Below are 24,993 nucleotides of genomic sequence, written 5' to 3'. Positions count from 1 at the left end.
GAAATAAAAACTGGTTTTTTAGTTTTCTTAAGCAAATGTCCAAGGCAGACTAAGGCATATTTAAATATTTTCATAAATATAAATGAAGTAATATATGCCACAAATTATTCTATAAATAATTGCAGGAGTCTGTAAGCACATGAAAATAACTGCATTGGTATATTGGTAATTGCAATCATCCACATACAGCACTCCTGTGCATTTGTCCAAACTGCATGTCAGTAGCTGTATGGATTCTGGAGCCACGTGTGCAGATTCGTGCATGTGAAGTCTGCCAGGTATATATAAGTTGGTAAGTCTGAAGCAGAAATAAGAGTTTAGGAATGGCTAAGGAGAAGTTTTTCTTCATTTTAATGATTAGCATGACTCTAAAACATACCATGGTCATTTCTATTGGAAAAATATGTGTAGATGAGTACTTTAGCTAGCAACTGAGAAGGTGGGGTTTTGATTTGGAGTCTTGACTTGGCATAGGACAAATTTGGGAGTTGGAGGGGTTTTTTAGGGTGGTTGTGATGCCAATCTGTGCTTATAAACTTGGAGGTCTCTGTCAGGGTCGTGTCTGCCTCCGGAGTTGTGCAGGACGTTGTGTGGCAGGACAAATGAAAGCCCTCCTGGCCTCTGTGCCAGTTTGCTGGCAGAGTCACCTTGGGCTGCTGCTGTAGCCCTTGGGGAAGCCTCGCTGGTGTCCCCCTTCACATCTGCCCCCTGTTGATGTACTGAGCCTCTCCAGCAGCAGCCCCTCTGCAGTGTTGGTACCTCCTCAAGGAGCCCTCTTGTCCTCTGCTTTGCAGTCTCAGCTGTTTGGTGTGTTCAGCGTCCTGTGCCATGTGTTCCCTCCATCCTGCTCTTCCTTGCCATCAGCTCTCTTCTCTGGTGCTCTTTCCCTGTGCTGGTGTCTGCCAACAACTTCATAAAAATATTTGTAGCATGGCTGTGATGTTTGTGCAGTATGTCCTGTGTGAAATGAAGTTACTGAGAGCCAAGACAATTTTCTAACCTGATGTCATGTCCATATACCACCAAAATTTTCACTTCCGTGACTTGAGTTGCTTTTGGCACTTCATTCATTCACAGTGCTGTGAACCCTTGGTCTGGAATGTGTGTGTGCTGTTTTGTTGCCTGTTCTCTTGTGGCACAGTGCTGGCAGCAGCCCTCCAGTGAAAATCTGCCTGTGCCCAGTACTAGGGAGTTGATAAACGCTGCTCCATGTCCTGGACTTGGCTCTGAGTGCCTGTAACTGGGGCTGTGGATCAGCTGCCTGACAGCAGGAATTAGAGCAACTTCCAGGGTTCCAAAAAGCTCCTGAGAGGTGTGACCCAGACTCGGATTCATCTGTTCTGTGCCTTGTGTGGGTCTCCTGCCCAGATGAGCTCTGAAGGACCCAGAGCTCGCTCCTTGCAGAGCTTGCTGCTCTGTGCTGCCAAGGCCAGCACGCTCTGGGACTCTGCCCTGGGGTCCCCAGCTCCTTTCTGCTTCACGGGGCTCGGGCTGCAGTCCTGACCTGAGACTTGGAACGAACACAGCAATGACAGGACTCAGCAAAAGGCCTGGTCAAAGTTAGTGATTTCAGGGAAAATATCAAAACAAGGTTATTACTCTGAAAATAAACAAGGATTTGAATTCTCAACGCTTTATGTCATCTCTGGATGACCAGTTGAATTCTCTTCAGGACGGCAGTGAATAGTCCCAAAGCTTTATCATTTAGACATTGTGAGTTTGAGTCCCTCCTACTGAACTGCAGAATAGATTAAAACTCTGATTTAAGCAGTCCTGTCCCTTTTACAGCACGGAAGTGTTGGTAAGAACCATGCTGTTCCATGTTCTCTAAATGAAAACATTGCTGAGGTGCTCCCCTGTCAGGGTTAGAGGACCAATTGTCTGAACCAGGGAGCCACAAGCACATAACCTAGAAGGCCAAGGCCTAGATGTATAATAAATGCTTTTAGACAAGCCTGGTGATTTACAAATGTCCTTTTAATGAAACATCCTTGTCTTTCCTAGATATTTTAATAGAATATATTCATAGGCATCTGGCTCCTGGTTAGCTGGATTCTTTCCAAAGATTGAACTTCACAATGTTAAGCAGACTGATAAGAGTATCTGGTAGTCTGGATGACTGGCACTTAATGAATTGCTCTAAAAAAATCAAATTACGGTAATGTGTCTCTAAAAAGAGCTTGTATTAAAGACAGCATGATGTTAGAATAATTTCTCCTGTAACATCTGTTCTTTTATTTGGTATAATTAAAATATTGCATTCTTACTATGAGTTCTAATGTGGACATATTAGGTTACATTGCAGCTGTGGTTAAAACAGATTGACCTCTAATAGTAATCCACTTGGTAAAAGCCTGCTGAGGCCAAGGAGTTTCTGAGTGTGTTCACCGGCTGTGTGGTTTTGTGGAAGTACATGGACTAGATTCCACGTTTCAATTTCAAAGGAAATCTTTTTGATAGCAAATACTTCGATTCTGGTTTATTTCCCCTCCCCTTCAGTTTTTACAGGAGAGAGTTTTTGTATAAAAATACAGACTTCATAAATTTCATTTATCTATTCCTATTTAAAAAAAACCAATATAGCTGTAGAAACATCAGGAAGCAATCTTCCCTTTTTTCTTTAATTGATGTAATGACTCTGAGGCCTGTATGGCAGAAGCCTCTGTGGGTGTGTTTGAACACCTTTGTTTGCTTCTCCCCTCTGTAAGTCTGTGCATGTCCCACAGCTGGGCTTGGCTCTGCCATGCTAAAAGCCACTTAACTGTAATGCAGCTTCAGCTGCACAGGGGTAAGATTGGTTTTGACCCTCTTACCCTCCCTGTGGCCCCCCAGTAGTATTTATTGAGTTAAATTAGATTTTTATGTTCTTAGATATGGAATGCCCTTAATATTTTTAAAAGACAAATCATGTTAGTATTTGAGAATGTGTCTTTCCTCAGCACATGTGAAGCACCACCTTTTGACTGCTTTTGATAGATGAGTCCCTTACTAAATTTATGTGTTAATTTTCTGTTATTGAATGAGTTGGTGAAATGTACTTTCTTTAGTTTTCTTCTGTAGTATTAGTTAGCTGAAGAGGACAGCTCTGACTGCCTGCTTGGACTTGTGGTACTGGAAAAACTGTCAGGGAGCTGAAATACCCTTTGTTTTGGATATATGATAGAATGGGTGACTTTCAGCCTAAAGGAGAAGTAATAGTTTCCAGCTGTGAATGAAACAGCTGATAGACATCGATTTACCTACAAATGTTCCTATTTTTTAACTGTAAGACTCTTTGGAGATGTGAGACTGGGAGCTCCAAAGTGTGAAGCTGTTGGTGTAGCTGGTGCACGTTCTGTCCTCTGGGGGGAGCGGCAGTGAGTGGGGCAGGAAGGCTCCAGGCCATGGAGGGTTGGGTGAGGGACACAAACTGCAGGGGGGCTGTGTGCCAACCCACCTGGCCACCTCAAAGGATTATCCTGCTCTACAGGGAACCTTCCAAAAGCCTGACACCTGAATTTCAGTCTTGAGCATTCTGTCTTAGGTAAAGGCTCTGAGGGCCTTCGAACAAAAGCCTTGGTTTGCTCATCAGGTAACTGCATTATCCTTCTGTAGGTTATCTTAATATTTGCCCTGGGAATCTGCAGGGTCGTGGATAACGTGGATTGCCCTGGCCTTTCGCTGAGCAGTGTTGTGTGTTTTTGATGCAGGCTTTGTTTATTTTTTCCCTAATCTGTCTTTGCTAGATGCTGCTTTGGGATTCTTCTTTTGCAGTCACATTGCATCCGCAGGTGGGGAACAGAACCAATCATCAGTTGCCTTTAGTATTCAAAACTACTGTAATGTAAAAACTGCTGCATGTAATTGATTTGGATTTAGGTTTGTGAGAGCTTACTGAGACTGTGGTGTGGGGACCAAAAATGTCTCTCATTTTTCCTAGGAACTCTATATTGCTGTGGGAATATCTGGAGCAATCCAACACTTGGCTGGAATGAAAGACAGCAAGGTATGTGAAGGTGATGTACTAGAAGAGATTTTTGAGGAAGGAAATGGGTTGACTCCCTTGCTTTTACATCAGTGCTTTAGATGGTTTTCGTATTTCCTGCTGCTTTAAAACAGTCTTTGACAAAAGAAAAAGATACTGTGGCAAAACATCTCACACGGTAGAAAAACCTTTGCACTACAACCCAAAGTGATCAGTGGAAGCGGCTAATTAACTTCGTTTAAAAAATCCCAACCCAAAGCACATATGCCTGAATTCTATACAATAGTTCCATTTGCCTTTAATCCAGACTATGACATATTAATTCATGCATAACAATGCGCAATTTGAATTATGAACTTACTATTCCATAAAGTAAAAGATGTCTCTGACATTCCTGCATTTAGCCATTCAAATGGAAACTTGCTATAAAACGGCAGTAAAACTTTAAAAGGTTTAACTCATTAGTTGCCAAAGCAAATAATCCAAAATTGGAATGGCCAGTTTTGGCCCGCAGTGCAGTGTTTAAAGAGGAGCAGAGTTACCTGCTGACTGATACTATCAAATGCCAGACATGAAAACTGGAGGTCCTGCCTCCTGCAGTGATTTTTAAAAAGGTATGTATTATTTTGTTTGTTTGTTTTCAGGGAATGAACTTAACTAAGCCACAACTTTGAATAGTTTATAAAAGCCGAGGAAAAAGGCTGCAAAAGTTTGCACTAGTTTCTTGTGTTTAACCAGCCACAGACCAGTTTGTGACTGGTAATTGTCCCCACAAACTGTGTGGTGGGACAGTCTTTGCTTTCTTACCATTTTTTTCTCACGTATGATATAAATATTTTGGAGGGGGAAATGATAAGCTTTCTAAAAGCAGGGACTTGAGTGCTGTTAGCATTAGTTGATACAGTGGAGAAAAAACAACCAAAATAGAAAAGGTTCAGGGTGTGTGATGGGCAGGGGTGAGGTCCCTCTTGAGCAGTGGGAGTTGTGGCAGTGTATTCCCAAGGGCTGTGGTGGAACAGCACTGCCAGTGTCTCGTGCAGTGCAGCAGAGGCAGAGCCCAGGCCAGCACTGCTGCCACGGCCACCTCAGCCCCCCGGGCACAGCAGCACAAGTGGCTGTGGAGGGGTTCAGTGTCCGGCTGTGCCCGTGCCTGGCTGAGGACATGGGCAGGTGGGATGAGCAGCAGCCACTGAGAACCGGGTACTGGATGCTGCACAAAGCCTTGATGTGACCCTCTCTGTGTTTATCTGCTGCTTTATCTCAGTTAAGGCTGCCAGCAGCACTGGGAACCTCTGACTTGAAGTGCCAGAATTTCCTTTGTTACAGAAACATTGAACAGTTATATTATCCTACACTGTAACAGCAAAACCTCTGCTTTTATGGCTCTTCCAAAGGCATGTTTGATATTTTGAGGTATTCTGCTATAAGAAATAAGGACGGATGAATTTTTTTGGTATGAGGTGCTTATTTAACTTTGACCCTTCCCATTTCTCCCATATCTGAGGTATTTTTAGTGTAAGCTAATGTGTCTGTTGTAAAATTAGGATTCAGTTATTTGTATTTGGAATGTGTTCTGCCTTCCTATTAGCTAAAGCATTTAGGTGGGGTAGTTATGGAAAAGATCCAGTTTTCCCAAACAAAGAATTAAGCAGCCATGGGAGCTCTCTGATGCTTCCCCTGTCCTCCCTCAGCACTCTGAATTATCTGGCATTGTGAACTTGTACACTTCAGGATATGTTTTCCAAAGCAGTCAGATGCTTTCTACCAAGTGAAATGTATAATTTATTTGTTATTTTACAGCAAGGTAGAAAATGCAGCTGTTGAGGAGACCTGGAGAATTGTTGCTTTCTTTCCTTATTTCTAACTCCCTCATGAGAGTTCCCCTGTCTTTTCTTACTCAGAGATTTAACTCACAAACTTCTCTTGTGAGCAAGGTGATTCTTTTGCTGCTTACCTGAGTTAGCAATGAGGTAGGGAACAAAATTTTACTGAATTTCAGCTAAAGGAAGCAGAAGAAGGACTAGGCTGCCAAACCAAAGCTTCAGACAGTTTTGCAAGCAGTTTTTAAATTATTTTTTTGCTAAGGACACAGCTGGCAGCCCCTGTGGTGTCACTGACTGCTGGCCTTGGCTGGGCCTCAGGAGGGTCAGGGAAGGTCTTCACTGGGCCAGTACTCTCAGGGATCACAGCCTGGATTTCGTTCCTGCACTGCAGCTTGTCAGGGGAGGCTTGCATTTGTAAATGGGGGTGACTGAAATAAAACCAATAAAGCTCAGGGGAGAACAGGTCAAGGGCAGCATTGCTGCAGCACGTGCACATCCTTGGCTGTGAGCTGGCCAGAGGGCAGGGGCAGTGCTCTGGGTAGTGCCTGCTTCTATGCATGATGGGGTCCTTTACAGGGACTCTCAGGGGACAAATGGCATGCCAAGAAATAACATTTCTGGGGACCTAAACCCACAGGATTTGTAAACTTTACTCTTTGAGTTACTGCCACTAGGCCCCTGCTTACTGAGCCATTAATTTTGTTGGAATTTCAGTGGAGGGAGTAAAACAGCCATGGAGTGGCAGCTTAGTGCCTCAGCTGCCTGTTGGGTTAGAGCTGCCCTGAACCACTGCTCCACTGGCAGTGTGGAGGGGGCAGGCACTGCCCCAGGGCTGTGCTCTGTGCCCCTTCTCGGTGTAAGGCCCCTTCCGTGAGCTTTTGGGTTTGCTTTAGGATTCGTTTCCCTTCCTCTGTGGAGTGCTCCCCATCCTGTTGGAGGTTTTGATGAGGACACCCACACTTACCTTGCTGGAAGCTGTCACAGGCAGTTAAGGATGATTCAATGTATGGCAGAGTTTAAACCAAGACATTTTCTGGGTCACTGTGTTGGGATTTGTTGTGCTGTTTTCTCCTGTGTGACAAACTAAATGCTGTCTCCCACTGCAAGTACAGAGGCCTTTGGACAGGGCTTTATTGTGCTTGTTGTAGCTGCTGCCTCAAAGTTACTTCTGCAGTGGTGCAGGTTAGAATGTGCAGATAATCCTTTGTAGTAATTTTTTTCTAGGCTTTTCAACAGGGAAGCACAGCAGAGATGTGTATGATGAGCAGGGAAGGGAGGGTTTGGGGTTTTTTCCCAAGGGGATTGTGGTGTATGTGGAGGGAAGGAGGTGTTTGTTTTTGAGATGGAAAACTATTAAACAAATGCCCAGATAAATCTTCTGCTTCTGGGGGCTTGGAGAGAATGTAGCCCCTTTCCTGGCTAAGACCTGGCCCTGTAATCCAGCCCCAGAGGATGATCAATATCTAGATTCATATGGTGCTTTAACTTTGCTTGCAGACCATTGTTGCTATTAACAAGGATCCAGAAGCTCCAATTTTCCAAGTAGCAGACTATGGCCTGGTAGCAGACTTATTTCAGGTGAGGCTGAATTGTGTGCAGGATAACTCTGGGAGGGCTGACAGGAGCCTGCGTGATACAATCTAATGAGTGTTAACGATGTCTGTGTGAGGGTGTTTGGGTTGCAGTTTAAAAATTTGCTTTCTGATGTCATGATTTGTGTGCTTAAAATCAAATCCCTGCAAGTAGGTTGTGTCACAGCTAGCCTGCCTCAATTCTGATTTCCTGAGGTTGAACCATTTTGGAAATAACCACACATACATGCTTGCATGTATTTTTAAGCCTCATAAAGTTTGGAAGTAGAGAGTTGGCAGGAGGCGTGATTATTTCTGCCTGGGCTTGCTGCCTCACTGACTGCTGCCCAGGAGGAGCTCACAGTTCCCTCTGGAGCCCCGAGCCAGCCCTGTCCCAGCGCCTGTGTGTCACTGCCTGTGTGCGGCCACACGTGTGAGTGGTGGCAGTGTGGTGGCTCTGTGGAGGCACGGGCAGAAACTCTGCCAGCACTTAATGCCATTCCTGAAATAATGCCCGCTGGCTCCGTGGCAAGCACGGGGCTCTTTGTAGGCCAGAGACAAAGTCGCATTCTGAAGAAACACCATGTAGACAATTACCTTAATAAATTTTGTACGAATGCATTATTTCCACCTAATGGAAATGTAGCTCTCTTAAATAATTAAGAGGCTTTATTCAGCAGGAGAGAAGTGGGGAGTGCTGTGAGCTGGGGTGACCCACAGCCCCTGGAGTGCTGTGCTGGGTGGGAGGGTGGGCAGTGTAATTGCAGGGCTGGGAACTGCACGGGGCGAGTTTGTGGGGGTCAGAGGGGAACATGCACTACTACCCTGGCACTGGTGTTTGCAGGCGGTGCCAGAGATGACGGAGCTCCTGAAGAAGAAGTGAGTGCTGGTGACGGGACCCGGCGCTGTGGAGTAAGGGCAAATAAAGGATTTTACTGGAAAGAGGTGGGGTCAGTTACTCTGGTGTTGGGATGGTTATTTTTTGTTTTTATTGGGGTTTTTTGGTGGTCAGTTGCACGGCACATGGAGTGGTGGGGTGGAAGAAAGCAAGACAGGGGAGGCAGGTAAGAGAAGGCAGCAAGAGTGACACAGGGCAGGAGGCAGTATGTATTTGTCAGTGTTTATTCCAATCTCCACACGCCTCCCAGCCATGCTCAGCCCCGGGCAGGGTCAGGCTGGGTGACCCAGCTAGGGAGCCAGGCTGGGCCCAAGCTGTCCAGCAGCTCTGTCCTGCCCCCAGGCACTATGGGGCTGTGCTGGCCCTGGACTGGTGGAAGTTCTGTGGCGTTCCCACCACAGTCTGTCTGTCCCTCCAGGCACTGTGGGGCCGTATTGGCCTAAGACTGCTGGAAGGTCCACATGGCCACCGTAGGTCCCAGCTGTCCCAGAGCTGGTGGCAGGGCAGGTAGGTCATGTGCCACAGACACTGGTGAGCAGAGGCAGTGCTGGCCTCACCCTGGGCTGGTGGCCCTTGCAGGAGATGCCCCAGGTTGTCTTCGGCAACCTTGCCTGTGGCAGCCTCGTGGCCCAGCATGGTGAGCGTGTCTCCACGGGAGTCCCCATTCCCCCCGGCTGGCCCTATGCCTCAGGAACCCTGCCCAGCCGTGGCTCCGGGGCCCCCAGTCCCCCATACTTCTCCTCAATCACTGGGGCGCCCTGCGGGCAGTCGAGGAGCGGCTTGAGCTGGAAGACGTCAAGACTCTCCTGGTTCCTGCGGTTGTAGACAGTGAGCCGGTGGCCCAGGTCGGGGCTGGTCCCCACGGAGCCGGCTGGGCTGGGCAGCTTCAGGTTGACGGGATCCAGCCCCTTCTGCGCCAGGCAGGCCTCTTCCGACAGGGACGAGAGCAGCTCCTGCACCACGGCGTGGGCCGTGCGCTGCCGGGCGGCCCCTGCGCCCGCCTCGGCTGGCGCCTCGCAGGCCGTGCTGCAGTCCGGGGATGAGCCCAGGGTCTGGCTGCTCTCGCTGCAGCCCCGCGTGCCCGAGCTGACGGTGGAGCGCGAGGCGCTGCCTGACGTGAGGCTGGCCGAGGTCCCGGTGCTGCCCAGGCGCAGCGGCACCTCCACCGTGAACAGCTCCGAGGAGATGTTGGGCCGGTGCACGTCGATGGCGGCCGTGGTCACCACGCACAGGGCGGCCTCGGGGACTCCGCTGTCTGCAGGGACAGAGCAGAGGCAGCTGCACAGGGTACAGAGAGCTAGAGCGAGTTCACGTGTAACTCTCTGTACCTACAGTGATGGACACAAAGCCATTTGAGAGGCACACGCTACAGGCCACAGACCCCCTTTAATATGTATGTAAAAATGTATACACACAGTAACACAGCCCTTTTCTCTATCCCCACCTCTCTAAGTTTACAGGAGGAACAGCTGTAGAGGGATACACAGATATAACACACACTGTATGCTATATATGTGTGTATATATATATATATATATATATATATATATAGTCACTCTCAAATGCCAACACCTAGAGGTGTAGTCATGTGTGCCTAAGGAACTGCATCTCTAATCCACTCTGCCTGCGTGTGTACATGGACAGGCAATAGGTACCTGCAGGCTACAGTCCCTCCCTTAAACACCTGCAATTAGCTACTGCTACAACAGCATGCCACCTCTCCCCAAGTTGTACCGGTTCTTCTATAGGTGTGTGGATGTGTGTACCCATAGGGATATACATACATACACACACCATACCTACACATAATAACACAACCCCCACTCTCTTGAGACCGTCTTTGAATTATGCACATGTGCCTTTTATCTATCTCCTGCTCTATGCACTGGGGATGTATAGGTAGGGCCACATACCTGTAAATACATACATGAGCACACACATTTATTACACACAATACACAGGTGTAGAGATGCAGGCTCCCACCCTTCCCCACCCCATTTTATGATCATATGATCTTTATATATTGAGATGAGGAACTCTGTCTGTGTGAGCCCAATACAGAATACATTGTACACAGACCTTCTGTTATACATACAAGATGTAATGCCCCCTTGAAAGACAGTTATCTACCATTATACAACTCCTCTACCTTTCTAGCAAAATGTATACATATTTCTCTGTATGTGTATGTATATTTATTGGCTAAATATATATGTAAGCAATGCTACCGATACATGATTCTATCCCTTTGTATTTACATAGCTATTTATTAACATGTCTTTAGACTACATGGAGATCCATATATGATGCAGTACACATACATATCCTATATAGACAATACATGCCTCCCCTTTAAATACATGGAATTATTATCTATAAACAGAATACCTGTGCTCTCACACACGGGTATACCTACCTGTAAATATAATACATAGATTTGTCAGTATGTGTGTGTGTGGCTGGGGACCATAGTTAGAGGGACATACAGAACACATTTTACCTGTACATGAGCATCCCCTCCCCCTTATAGTCTTTTCATGTATATGTATCTATGTAAATATATATGTACACACACTTATATGTACCTTTTCACAGCTTTCCAAGTATATTATAGGGATCTATAGAGATATATATCAATATATAATTAGACATACCTCTCTCTATACATGTGCAGACACATATATAACACACAGCTGAATCTACAGTCTCTCATCCACCTAATTTTATACATAGCTAATCTTATATATAGACTTAAACATATAGAATGGGAAGGAGCTGTGCACATATATATATATATATATCTACAAGCCCCACATGTACCTATACATTAGACCATTAGACCTATACATCTCTATGTACATTTTCTACATACATATCTGTGTATATACATGTGTGCATAGATATATAAAAATGTAGATATGTACTATCTATGGGACATTGTGGTTGTTCTCCCCCTTTGAAAATGTAATTGTTACTCTTTAAATAGAATGTATACAATTACACACATGTATGCTTACCTTTGTGTATGAATATTGAAGTCTTATGGTGTGTATATATAAATCTGGAATGTATAAAACAATATAATGCATGTATAACACTATAGCTATACATGCTACCCCCAATCTTTATACATGTTTTAAATTATATACATACACCTTTTTATAGACCACAAAGTTTATTATGGAGATGTATACACAGGGATATACATCTACGTGTAATACAATGTGCACCTGCCCCACTGTAAATCTGTATCATCTACTCCTGCACAGATCTGTCCCTACAGACATGGCGCGTGTGTGTGAGTCCATACAATGTTCCACATACACATGCACACACACTGTATATGGTCCCCTATAATAACACATGATATCTGTGAATATTCAGACACTTTATAGATGCACTGTGTGGGCTCCTCTTTAACTCCATACAATTGTCACTTGCACCTGCACAGCCTTACCTCTCTGTAGAAACGCAGACTTGGCACCATGTGTACATACATGGACAGTGCATATATCAGGATATACATTACAGCTATACTTGCACTCCCAGGCACACCCAGAGACAAACACGTTCAGTGTAATAGATATATATGTATATATACATCATAGCCAGTGATGTGTGTATACACACACAGAGATTGTCACAGGCATTCAGAGGGCACAGAGAGACATTTACAAACAGTGCTGTACACCTGCACACACACGCACAGATGTATTCTACACATCGCTACATAAACGCAGCCTCTCTCCCCTTCTCCCTTTTTTAGACACATAATCTTTAGATTTTTCCGTACAGATGTGGGAAATATGTGCATACATGAGCTCCATATAGAATATTTTACACACACATCTGTGTGTATTATACACACACCTATATACACTATAATACATAGCCCATCCCTTAAATATACATAATTACTTAGTACTAAACAGAAAAGATCCTGCCTCTCTGTGTGTATATTTATTTATAAGATGCATGTACATATAAATATATATTGAAAATACATTCTGTTTTTACTTAAGAACTCAGCTCTATCTTCATTGCTATCTGTATAAGGGGGGTTGATATCAAGGGATGTGTGTATACACACACATCTGTAAGTCAATAGGATATTCCTGTATATACCTGCTCATTGTACACACACACACACACATACAGAATGTGTATATGGATGAGGAGTCCCCTGTAAAATACACCCTACTTTTGATGCATGAACACACAATAGTCCCTTTAAATACAGTCTGCTCTCCTTAAAAACACCTCCCTGACACGTATACACACACATACATATATATACACACGTGTAAATTTGTGTGTACATACACAGGGACTGCAAATATAAGGATATACATCTATAATACATTATACATAACACCAACAATACATATTATACATTTAAAATTAAACTACCCTCCCTTTTAATGTCTTTTGATGTATATTATGTGGCTATACATCTGTAAACAGTACCATATACCTGTGTATGTGTCTCTCTGTCTCTACACACACTATAAAACACATAGGTATATGCAGGGTATCCCCTCATTTAATATATGCATATATCCATATAGATAGGGGAATGTGTGTGTTTGTTGATATACATAGTCCTGTAGAGCTTGGGGATGTATACAGAGGCACAAACACAAATAAAACCAATACTTTATACCTCTATGTGTATGTGTGTACATTTTAAAAATAGCTCTGTATATAATTCATGTGTCTACGCTTTCTCCCTCACACACACACATATACAGATTTTATACACCCATATGCATAGCTTTATATGGAGACATCCATAGTTACAGAGGGAATGTCTCTATGCATATATCTATGTTTTCCCTTCATAATACATCTATATAAGCATGCAGATTTCTATATAATACAGGTCCACTCATGTCCCAGTATATAAACCATACATGTATTTAAACAGGCTCTCATACCTACCCACATATATCTCACCTGCTATCTATATATGTTTCTTTACATATATTTACACATCTATAAAATGCCAATGAAGTACATAGATCTTTACCTGTCTGTGTATCTGTCTGCACATATACACATAAACAGCCTCATTTATACACACACAGAGATAGGGTAAGCCTATACATAACATTCCACATACCTATATCATTATAGAACAACAAGTATATATTTTATATGTAAAATGTACACATAATGACATGCATAAAACAGACTAAAAAGACATGTATATGCAGACAGTCATATACATTTCTAAAATATATATAATTATGTTTTAAAATCTATAGACACACTTTTCCCTCTCTGTGTGTATCTATGTGGGGAACTTGTATATAGGTATATAATTTATATTATAATGCCTATACATGAAACATACACACAGAGATAGATCCATGTTATATGTCATATATATCTATCTATATATAGATGTAATATATATCTATATATACACATATGATACACATTAAAAATACATGTATATAGCCATTCACCCCTCATTGATTTATATTACCTAAGAAACATAAAATATGAATATACAGTTTCTCTCACATATATCTATAAATATGTATCTATCCCCATATTTATGGGACAGACATATATATACACACATATATGCCACACTTAAAGTATCTTTATACAGACTACGTATACATACACAGTCATATCTAAGTATATAGCTCTCTATGTATGGATATGGCTATAGATACCTAATACATTACGGCTACATGTGCACACACACATATTTTGTAATGCATATAATAAAATATACATCTACAGAGACAAACGTGTACAAATGCCTTTACATATGCAAGACACACGCACACATCCTGATCTATAAACAGATATACAAGCATATCTATCTCCCATGTGCAGAAATTATACATATACATTCTATTACATACAATTATTATATACACATTATACATATGTAATGTGTTCATATACAATACAATACAATATCCCTGTGCTCATGGGTTGGGAGGGACCTTGCAGCCCATCCAGTGCCACCCCTGCCATGGCAGGGACACTTCCTCCATGCCGGGGTGCTCGGGCACTGCCAGGGCTCCACGTGCCTGGGCCGCTGTGCCAGGGCTGTGCCCTCTCAGCGCTCCCAGCCGGGCCGAGGGCAGAGCGGCTCAGCCCCGGCACCTCCGGGCTCCTCTGGACTGCAGCTCCACATCCTGCTGATCCTGCCCTGCTCCTGTCGGGGCAGCTCTGCAGGGGCTCACCCGAGCTCCAGGTCCTTGTCCTCAGCGCTGCTCTGGATGCCCTGGTCCCCAGCCGGGGCTTGTGCTGGGGAGTGCCCGGGCACAGCGCCAGGACCTTCCCCTGGGAGGATGCAGGACCCCCCTCTCCAGCCTGCCTGGGTCCCACTGGATGCCAGCTGGATTTACAACCAGACACTCACACTCCCTTCTGTTTAGTACTTATGTAGCTTCAGCTACATATAAATCTATTTCCATATGTGTGGATGTATATACAGGATTAAAGATCTACAATACATCATACAGAGATACATATTTTCATTCCTGTAATATATACACATGCATTTCTATTATAAATACATATACATTCTGACCATCTCTCCTCTCACACTCCTTTATACATTTGATATTTTTAATATATGCATTCTAATAAAGTACCTCAGTATGTACAGAGACACAGCCTTTCACACATCTTTATATAAAGATATATCCATATGTATACACAAAATCAAATTACCCTTATATGTGTGTTAATGTGCTCACATAATACCCATATGGGATGTGTGTATGTTTGGAGAGACATGTATGATACACTATATACATACATGTATGTGTATGTTTACCTACATCTTTATGTATGTGTATCTAGGTTTGTGTTTATATATGTGGGTTATATAGAATACACTATAAATCTATATCCATACACATATATACATGTTTTATAGATATACCAGACACATCCTTATATAGATAAATATATCTATATACACCTGTATTTCACTATGTATGCATACTATACATAGGGATAAACTATGCAGTACATTATATATATACACATAAATGCATATATATATTTATATATGTATGCATACCTTGTGTATATTCTATGCACATGTATATGCAGGCACACACACTTTTTTTCCTATAACCCTGTGTGTGTATATATGGGGATATACATTTATAACACATTATATTTAAGCACACACACTTTTTTAGTGTATTTACAAAATGTTATATACGTAAGAGGGGGGTGCACACTGCCACCGGTCAGAGCCTGCCTTGCTCAGCCTCCCCTGGCCCCGCTGTGCTGGCAGCCAGAGCACGGCCAGCCCCGGCTGGGCAGGGCTCTGCAGAGTCCACAGCACGGGCAGAGCCCCCAGTGCTGCCCAGCAGGGCTCTCAGAGCCCCCAGTGCTGCCCAGCAGGGCTCTCAGAGCCCCCAGTGCTGCCCAGCAGGGCTGTGCAGAGCCCCCAGTGCTGCCCAGCAGGGCTGTGCAGAGCCCCCAGTGCTGCCCAGCAGGGCTGTGCAGAGCCCCCAGCACGGGCAGAGCCCCCAGTGCTGCCCAGCAGGGCTGTGCAGAGCCCCCAGTGCTGCCCAGCAGGGCTGAGCAGAGCCCCCAGCACGGGCAGAGCCCCCAGTGCTGCCCAGCAGGGCTGTGCAGAGCCCCCAGTGCTGCCCAGCAGGGCTGAGCAGAGCCCCCAGTGCTGCCCAGCAGGGCTGAGCAGAGCCCCCAGCACGGGCAGAGCCCTCAGTGCTGCCCAGCAGGGCTGTGCAGAGGCCCCAGTGCTGCCCAGCAGGGCTGTGCAGAGCCCCCAGCACGGGCAGAGCCCCCAGTGCTGCCCAGCAGGGCTGTGCAGAGCCCCCAGCACAGGCAGAGCCCCTCATGCCAGCAGGACGTCTGCCAGGAACATCTGTTTGAAGGCTGCCCTCAGGTCAGGGCCCAGCCACTGAGGTTTCCCACCATTCAGTTTAACCTTTCTGAAAGGTTCCCAGCGTGGTGCTGGGCTAGGCTGTCTCCCCACTTCTTTTCTCTTCATTTATTTTGTCCCTACTGCTCATTCTCAGATCCATTTGAACTGCTCTGTGAGCTGGGCAGCCTGGCTACAGGGAATTAACCCCTCCCAGATCTCCAGACTATCCTGAGTGCCATCAGCAAGAGCAAACTTGGGGCCCTTCAGCTTTCAGAGAGTGACTGAACTGACATTCACACTTCACGGACCAAACCAGGAGCCTGTTGTGGGTTTCATTTCCAGGACAGGTCTACACCACTGCTCAGTCTCACCTGGTTTACAGCACACGATGCAATGCAAAAATACTGCTCACGTTTGTGTTTTCAAGCAACACTCACCACTGCTGGGCTCGTTGTAGTATCGGCTGATGTAATTATTCATGTCATCCTCTGAAAGAACAGAAAGGCAGCCCTTAGAAGACCATTTAAATATGTCTGAATCCCACCCCATGGAAGGTCTTCCTCTCCCTGCATGCCCAGAGCCACCTGCTCTGGATTTTTAGGCCACAAGACCTGAATGCATTTCACCCCATCCACGCTGTGGCTGCAGCCAGCACAGGGACTGGATTATTCTTTGTCACCGTCCTTTGCAGCACTGGCCTGGGAATGAGGCACTTTGGGCTCCAAAGGAAAGGTGCTCTGTGCTCTTTCCAGAGGCTGACACAGCTCTGGCCATTTCCCCTTGCTCTGTAGAGACAAACACAACACTGGCCTTTGCCTGGTCAGCAGGGCCCTCCCCTCCCACCCAGGGCACTCCAGTAAACCTGGTATTTATCCTGGCAGGCTGAACCGAGGGCACAGCACAGACAGACCCACTGCTGCTGCTCACTGACATCCCCAGTCACCTCCTTCCCCGCAAGAGAAAGGGAGACACCATGTGTGATTTTAATGTGTAATTCTCTACCTTCTAAGATAATGTCTTTTCAATTTTAAATGAATGAAGAGTTATTTTGGTGTACATAACACATGCATATAAATATACAGAATAATGTTAACATTACACTATTTGTTGGCTTTAAACCTACTATAAAGTTTTATTAATCAGGGGTGTAATACTAAACTTGCAGTAAATGCACGAGAGCTACACCTGAACTTCAATAGCAAGTTAACAATGAAGACATGACCACAGAAGGGAAAGCAGCAGCTCTACTGCATGTACAGATTTGAGATGCTGCAGATGATGGGGATTTACTGTTATCTTACAGAAAAGCAGAACGTTTTACCGTTGTGGAAAAAGTAAACTTCTCTTGTTCTGAGCGGAAGACAAACATTGCCAGTATCGGCAGGCCCAGAGAACATCAGGCTTCCAAGCAACCTGACCTGCCCCATTTGCGGTGTATCTGTGCTCTAAAAGCATTCTCTCCTTTTAAGTGCTCTTTTTGATACCATGTTCCAGAAACCCATGCTCATCCCTTTGAGCCAGATTTCCTTCGTCCCCTGGGTCTCTGTGGCTACAGTCCTGCCTCATCACAGCACATTGCGGTTTGCAGGTGAAAGAAACAGATGTTTTCCAGGGAACACTTTCCTCACACAACAACACCCAAACCACCAAGCACTCTGTACCTGAAATAGCTGCACTCATAAGAAGGCAATCTAACCTGACACTGAAAGGCAACGTGGTTGTTTTCCTGGTTTCGTTGGATCTTAAAAGCTTTTTCGGCCCTTGTTGATCTTTAAATGCCTGCAGTCAGAGGTGTGCTTTGTGCTAATGTCTGAGTTTAAAAAAGAGGCCTCAGAGTAGCTCAAGGCGATGCCGCTGAATTAGGAGAACATTGCAAGGCTTTTCAGCTATCTGCTGCTGAAATACACTTCATTTCAGTCATGCATGATTGATACTCTCAGTGCCACCAAACCTGCCAGCCATACAGACACAGGCTCTGGTTCAGAGAATGCCTGTGTAGCTGCGTTTCTGGTAAGGCACTCTCAGCATTCTGGAGTCCAATTCCAAGCAGATAACCAAGGAAAACAGCAAAGCACTTTGGCTGGGTGAGGGTCACCCTCCCTGTCACCTGACAAAAGCCACCAACAGGGGCCTTGGGTGCTCCCATACAGTCTCTCTAAATGCCAAGACACTTTGCATCAAAGGCAGGAAACACTTGAAGTTACTCACCTGCTTTCCATGTCTTAAAGGCAATGCTCAGATCAAGGCTTCCTTAGGACTGCAAACACTGCCTGCCCTGCCAGCTGGCAGGATGCACCAGCACTGCTCCCAGACACGGCAGCTGTGTCCAAAGCAAGCCAGCACAGAACCAGGCTGCTCTGCATGGCAGCAGTGGGCACTGCCACACACTGGGCAGGAGCTCCAGAACTGCACTGCCCCATTGCCCCTGAGCTGGGAGGAGGATTCTGGCCTGGCCTGGCCCTGTGTGTGACCACGGGCACAAAGACTGGGGGAGCTCCCAGCTGCCACCTTTAATGTTATTGTGTGATGGCCTCATTACTCACCACTGCTGATCCACTTAGCTATAAATTAAAAATATATGTATAAATATATCCATATGTGCATGTGTATGTAAATATAAAACATATATTCAACCTTGAGTAGTTTCTTATGAATAAAAACCAATAAAGAGCAATGGAATAACAGCAGCAGAATAAATATTTCAACAACAGATTAAGTTTCTGAATCATTACATTAAAGCAAACTGACAATTAAAGTCATCTGAGTCATATGGGAGTCTCAGCTGCTTTGGGCATTGAAGGTTATAAACAATTCCAGTTACCTCCCATTATATTCTACATCTGAAAAAAGGAGTTCAAAATAATGCAACAAATACCCAACTGAAAGCACCTATCTGTGCATTTAAAACATACCCACAGAGCCTCGGCTGTGCAGAGCACCACAGAACACTGAAGTGCTTGTGGGGATTCTGAGATTTGGTCCCTGCTTGGAGTGGGGGTCCCATGGGACCAGGATCAGCTGGGGGCGTGCAGGGAGTACCAGCTTTTACACAAAGGACAGAGCACTTGTATTATTTACACTCTACATAGTGTTTTCTGCTGTCAATCTATTCCAGTTTCAGCTGCAGACACGGAGCTGTCTTAAGAAATACTTCATTCTTCACAATTTGCATGGGTTTTTTTTTAACTTCTTTTCCACCATCTTGGAATTTTCAGGATCCAGATTTAATTTTTCTCCTTTCCTAGAAATCCATCTCCTCCAATACACAGAAATGTTACCTGCACTTCCTTTTCCAGGACACAGACTTTGCATCTTCAGCTATTGAGATGCCCAAATGGTATTTACAGCAAACTAAAAACTGGCAGTAAGTAGAAAGGAAAAGCATTTCCCTCTTAATTCCCATGAAAATGGCAACGGGTGGTGACTGGGATCCTCTTGCTACATGTACCATCAGGAATCACAGAAACTTTTCTGTTGGAAAAGGCCTTTAAGATTGAGTCTACCAGTAAACCTAACACTGCCACTAAGCCTTGTCTCTCTGTGCCACATCCACCCTTAATAAATGACCCCGAGGAAGTCTGGATGACAGGAAATTTAGTCATGAAGATCAAAAAGTTGTGGACTGAGTAGAAGAGTGAGGCAGCTCTTCCCCATGTGAAAATGTGTGGTGAACAAGGATGGAACTACAATCTTCCCTGCAGAGTAGGGGCATGGAGGCAGTGAGATCCTGCAGAGGGATTCAGCTGAGAGTTCTGCTGAGCAGGGAAGGAAGAACAGGCTGCTCTCTGTGGTCCATGAGCAGAGCTTGCTCGGGCAGTGTGGGCTGACAGCTCCAAGGGGTGAGGCAGCAGAGACCACAAATGGACAGTGGGGATGACTTCAGCACGCTCAGAACTCCACCCTAGAGAAGGGAATGTCTGACTGGGGAGGCTGTGCAGACTCTGCCCTGTCTCACAAACCCAGCCTGCCCTGCACTGGAACCAGCCCTCTGCACGGCTGCTCACTGCAGTGCAGTCCCATCTCTGCCTGCTGCCCAAATCCCAGTTATTGGAAAAACGTGTGGCTCTCAGTCAGGATCTGTCTGACAACCACTGGATTTTGTCTGATGAAGGTTTCCAAGTAATCTGCTGCTTTTCCTGCAAGACCCCAAACACACACTGCAATGGTTCAGAGAGTAATAAACTACTTAAGTACAGTGCCATATAATCTCATCTGACCCACAAGACAACATTGCAATCTCCCTCTCTTGGCCCCAGAAAAACCTAATAAATTTGGTGAAACATATAAATGACATTCCACCCAAGGCAGATGTCTTTCAGTTCTATAATGCCTCAACAGTGATCTTTAATTGTTTCATTAATGCATTAACTGAACAATCTGCAACTCCCCTGCATACAAGAAAAGGCCTTAAAAAGGGGGTTTTATTTTGAAATATTTTGTTATTAGAATATTTTATTTCATATTTTTATTGCCATTGGTTGTACTGCCTTCTGTCTCTCCAAGCTGATTTTTCTTAACTGGAAGGTTATTTTATTTCTGCTGTGCAGCCTCCCACTGAGGAAGTGAGTCCTCAGAGTAATGTCTTACCCCAGCTTCCTTCCAGAAAACAATCTTTACTAGCAGATTTCTAAAGAGGCAGATCTTTCATCTGTTTCAACAGGAACCAGGAGCAGCCAGCTGGCACCTTCCAGGAGATTCCCCCTGCTTTGGTTTGAAGACAGATTGCCACATTAGTGCAAGCTGCAGTACTCACACCACTGTTCAATTCACACACACACCCAGTCCCTGCAGAGGCTGGATGGATGCCTGGGCACATGGATATCCCATCTTGAGAACAACTGTAAAGTCAGCTTGCACACAGAACTGAGCAACAGCTTCAGCTTGGTTCTAAGTAAGAATCAACCTGTGGTGGAAGTTACTGTGCAGAAGGAAATCTGGGATATGCAACAGATGCTGCTGGGACAGAAACCCCAAATCCTGACACCAAATGGGGGCTCTGGGCCTCACTGGAGCAGGTGATGCAGCAAGAGCACTGTGAGCTGACTGGAGCACAGCACAGCTCTGTGTCAGGGTGGCTGGGGACTCCCAGTGCTCTTCCCAACCTTGCTCCCTGAGTAGGGATCAGCAGATCCACATCTGAGCTGGCTCAGAGGATCCTGGGTCTGTCTCTGTGAAACAGCAACATTTGCTAAGTCTAAAATACAAAGCTAAGGAAGAATATGGCTGCCACCAAAACAATCATCAAGACAGAACAAAATTGAGCAAAAGGATTCAAGAACAAACTGTTATAAACTGGCAACAAATAAAAACAATCTGAGAATTAGCAAAAGACTTGTAATAGTTTAGATGCCAAGCTGCTGGAAGGGCGGCAGAGGGCAGAACACATCAGTGCTGTCACAGAGAGCACCATCTGCTCCTGAAAGGGATCCTTATGAAAGGCATGCCTGGAAAGTGGAAAACATTCCAGTTCTGTGTTCCTTTACCTGTCAGCAGTGTCTTCACACCTCTTCACATTAATGATGAGAGACAACTTCACCCTCACAGCCGTGACTGCAGGCTCACCCCTTCTGGGAGTGAGCAGTTTCTACCCCACCCACTTGGTGACTATGAAATACAAGAGCCTGACTCCACTAACTGCACACACATTTCTGTAAGTGTTGCTTAAGGTTTAATTCCTTTGATTCCTGCCTGGCTGGTCAGTGCACAGAGAACCACAAAGCCTGAAAGAGGCACCTAGAGAGAAGCCAAGCTGAAGTGGTGTGCACTTAGATACTCCATTTCCAGGAATAGACTTCAAAGTAGATACATTTCAGCATTTGAAAATAACCATAAACTATTTTTTATCTATTGTTTTGCACTAGGAGGGTTCTCTCAGAGCACAAACAGATGATCACCAAAGGAACTGGCTTAGAGTTTAAAAGCATACAACCAGCTCAGACTGCCTTGCAAGGAACAACTGACAAAATCCTTCCCACTGCCCTGCTTTGCCTTCTCAGACAGCTTATGAATAATCTTAAGGGAAGCCCTCTGAAGCTCCAGAATTTTTTATGTTCCCTTTCCAATATTCTACTTTTTTCACTTACAAAACAGTGGGCACCTATGGGGAGGGCAAGCTTTACTTTTCTTTAAAGCATGATCATAAATTGCAGCAGTCCCCCAAAGCAAAAGACTTACTGCTAACCTCATAAAAATGGAAATTTGACTCAGAACAGTTAAAAAAAAGTTTTTGGCGATATGAAGTTCCGGTTCTTGCTCAAAGGAATAGAAGGGTGGTATATTAATCTTACAATATGGCAGAACTGTAGAATTTCAAAAACTGAAATGATGTATGCAGGAAAATGAGGAATTTCCACTAGGGACTCTAATTCATATGTTATGGGAGAGATTAAAGAATAATAAATTTTGGAAGGAAGTATTAATGGCTAGAGGGGGCACTGTGAACCTGGCATTCCCTGAAGCCTGGAACTTTGTATACCAAACACTAAAAATGATTTGTGCAGAACAAGAAAACATTCGCTGTTATTCTCACCATGACCAGTTACATACTGTACGGGGTACAAAGTCCTTTATAATTTAGAACTTCCTTTATAATTTAGAGATTAATAGATAGGATGATATTTGCCATTATGTGAAATGGCAACCATCTCTGGGAAGAAGAAAGGAGCACTCAGAGCGTTTCCCTGCTCTCAGAGAAAGGCTGACCACAATGGTCCTGAACATCATTAGCGATGCTGCTGTGCACTCACAGGCAGCAGCTTTCAGCCCAAGCTCTTCACAAACAGAGCTGAAGTGCTCTGAGAGTGCAGCAAATGTCAGAGCTCTGGCCTGGGTTTGCAGCTCCTCCAGCCCTCCCTTCTCTCTTCTCCATTTGTTTCCTGCTGTTGATACTGGTACCCTTTGACTTGCAGGCTGAAAACTGTTTCAGCCTTCACATTTGTCTGCTCTGGAGATAAAACTCTTGGCAAGAGAAATAAAACCTCAATTCAAAGCAAATTAAAGGTGAAAAAAAATTCCTGCTTCTTTACCACACTAATTAGTAACTGCGATATATCCTCCACACACTTTCCATGGAGTTGATTCCTACTGTGTCAGGAGATTTCTTGGTGAACTGCTCTGGGGAGGCAGAAGTGTGAGGCAGCAAACAGCTCATTGTTCCCAGAATTAGCACAGGACTGGCCTTCGGGAAGAGGCATGAAATGTTCACTGGGGAGTTATGGGACTCCTGCACAGCCCATTGCCCACAGCTCTGACCAGAGCTCTTGCTTCTCCCCGTCTTGTACCTGCAATTAAGGCACTTTAAATACAAAGAGCAGGAGATCTGCTGAGGGAAAATCTGGGTGCAAACATGCAATTGAAAACTCCCAAAGCAGCCAGCACACACACAGCTCTCGTGGTGCAGGTCACTGTGTGTCCCTACACAAACTCCCTGAGGTGCTGCACATAACCATGTGATACTGGGGTTACCTGACTTACTTTACTGAATGTAAATGGTTGCACAAAATCCTCTGTCAATACCAGAGTACAAGCTACAGCTGCCCCTGAGGACCTTTAACTTATGCACTGTCCCATAAAACTTCCAGGTAGGGAAATGAGTAAAAAGTCTCAATGCTTTCTTATTCCATCAGCCCTTCATGGTGAAGAATTCTGCACTGAATGTTTCCATTGTTCAGTGTCGATGGGGGAAATAAGATTAGCCTGAGATGGAATATCCCGTTTTCTCATGCAGCATGTTCTCTAGCCAACTCAAGCTTGCTGGTTTGGCAGAATTCAGAGCTCTCTGAAGACAGGGATTTTTTGAAAGCTGACAAAGTTTCATTTGGAAAAAACACATGCATTCCATTCCATCCCCCAGCCTCAGGTGTTGTATGTAGGGCTAATATTCTGCCAGAGCATAAAAGAACAGCACATCAGAGCCTGTTCTGCCAAACAGCTGAATCGTGGCTTTGAACTGCTGCTCTCCTTTCAGCAGTGGGAGTGACCTGGTCCCCCATTTCTCCTCTCCCCAGCAGTGCAGTGGGCCATGGCAGGTAGGTTTCAGAGCTCACAAGTGCCAAATGACACTCAGAATGATGAGCTGCAGCCCTCACTCTGGACTCTTTAAGGAGAAAAACACAGCTTAGAGAGAACAGCTGCAAAGCAATCCCTAACGTGGTCTGACACACAGGGTAATTTGCAAAATACAACCCTTGACCCAAAGGTCAGGTGTTAAAACACTGGTGGCTGAAATTCCAGGCAGGGCAAGTGGTGTGGGAAGCCCGAAGGCAGCACAGCCAGCGTGACTGCAGGAGAGGCAGGAGGGTACAGGAATTGTCTGCCTGTGCTCTGCAGAGCTGCATCTCTGAGTGTTTCACGTGCCTGAGCAGGTGGGGAGATGGAAGATCCCACACCCACTGTACATGCCCTTCCCACCCAGAGGACACGGAGGCACCTTCAGCCGTGCCCTGCTTCCACCTGGCACAGCACAGGCAGCTCTGCTGACACCTGCACTGCTCAGCAGGGTGCAGAAGGAGAAGATCCTGCCAGCATGGCAAAGGGGGGATGGTGACAGCTGCTGCAGCAACTGCCAGTGTATCACTGGGAGTAAAAGCTGGTGCTGGAGAGCTGGAGAAGAAAGCCCCAGTCGAGGTGGGAAGGGAGAAGAATGCGGCAGGGCTGGCCCAGGATCCTTATTGCCCACAGGTAACTGCCTTCTCCAGCTGTGAGCTGAGATTTCCAAGTTACATAGAAGCAACCCCTAAGCCAGCACTGCAAAATGATCCCGGAAATGCCACGTGAAGTCCCCTGCCTCGACTGCCCGTGCCCCTGATCACCACTGCTGCTGGGCGGTGTCCCATGCAGGCTGAGCCCCGTGTGGTGACAGA

At 45.2% G+C, this 24,993-nt stretch overlaps 2 protein-coding genes across 5 annotated transcripts in view; one reads left to right on the top strand and one right to left on the bottom strand.

Moving 5' to 3' along the window:
* The window catches only part of ETFA (electron transfer flavoprotein subunit alpha), a 29,393-nt gene extending 21,093 nt beyond the window's left edge, over window positions 1–8,300 (top strand). Inside the window, exons 10-12 of the mRNA XM_063412475.1 lie at window positions 3,920–3,985; window positions 7,285–7,365; window positions 8,203–8,300. Of these exons, the coding sequence (XP_063268545.1) occupies window positions 3,920–3,985; window positions 7,285–7,365; window positions 8,203–8,241 (186 nt within the window). The 3' untranslated portion in view covers window positions 8,242–8,300. The remainder of the gene's footprint in view (window positions 1–3,919; window positions 3,986–7,284; window positions 7,366–8,202) is intronic.
* Window positions 8,301–8,464: 164 nt separating this feature from the next.
* The window catches only part of TMEM266 (transmembrane protein 266), an 84,534-nt gene continuing 68,005 nt past the window's right edge, over window positions 8,465–24,993 (bottom strand). For all 4 annotated transcript variants that reach the window (XM_063412473.1, XM_063412471.1, XM_063412470.1 and 1 more), the window contains 2 exons: window positions 16,570–16,620; window positions 8,465–9,511 (listed from right to left, as the gene is read on the bottom strand). In XM_063412473.1, coding sequence (XP_063268543.1) covers window positions 8,937–9,511; window positions 16,570–16,620 — 626 coding nt within the window. In that variant the 3' untranslated portion in view covers window positions 8,465–8,936. The remainder of the gene's footprint in view (window positions 9,512–16,569; window positions 16,621–24,993) is intronic.

Source organism: Prinia subflava, chromosome 15, assembly GCF_021018805.1.
Source record: "Prinia subflava isolate CZ2003 ecotype Zambia chromosome 15, Cam_Psub_1.2, whole genome shotgun sequence".
NCBI lineage: Eukaryota > Metazoa > Chordata > Aves > Passeriformes > Cisticolidae > Prinia > Prinia subflava.
This window is presented reverse-complemented; position numbering and strand designations above follow the sequence as displayed.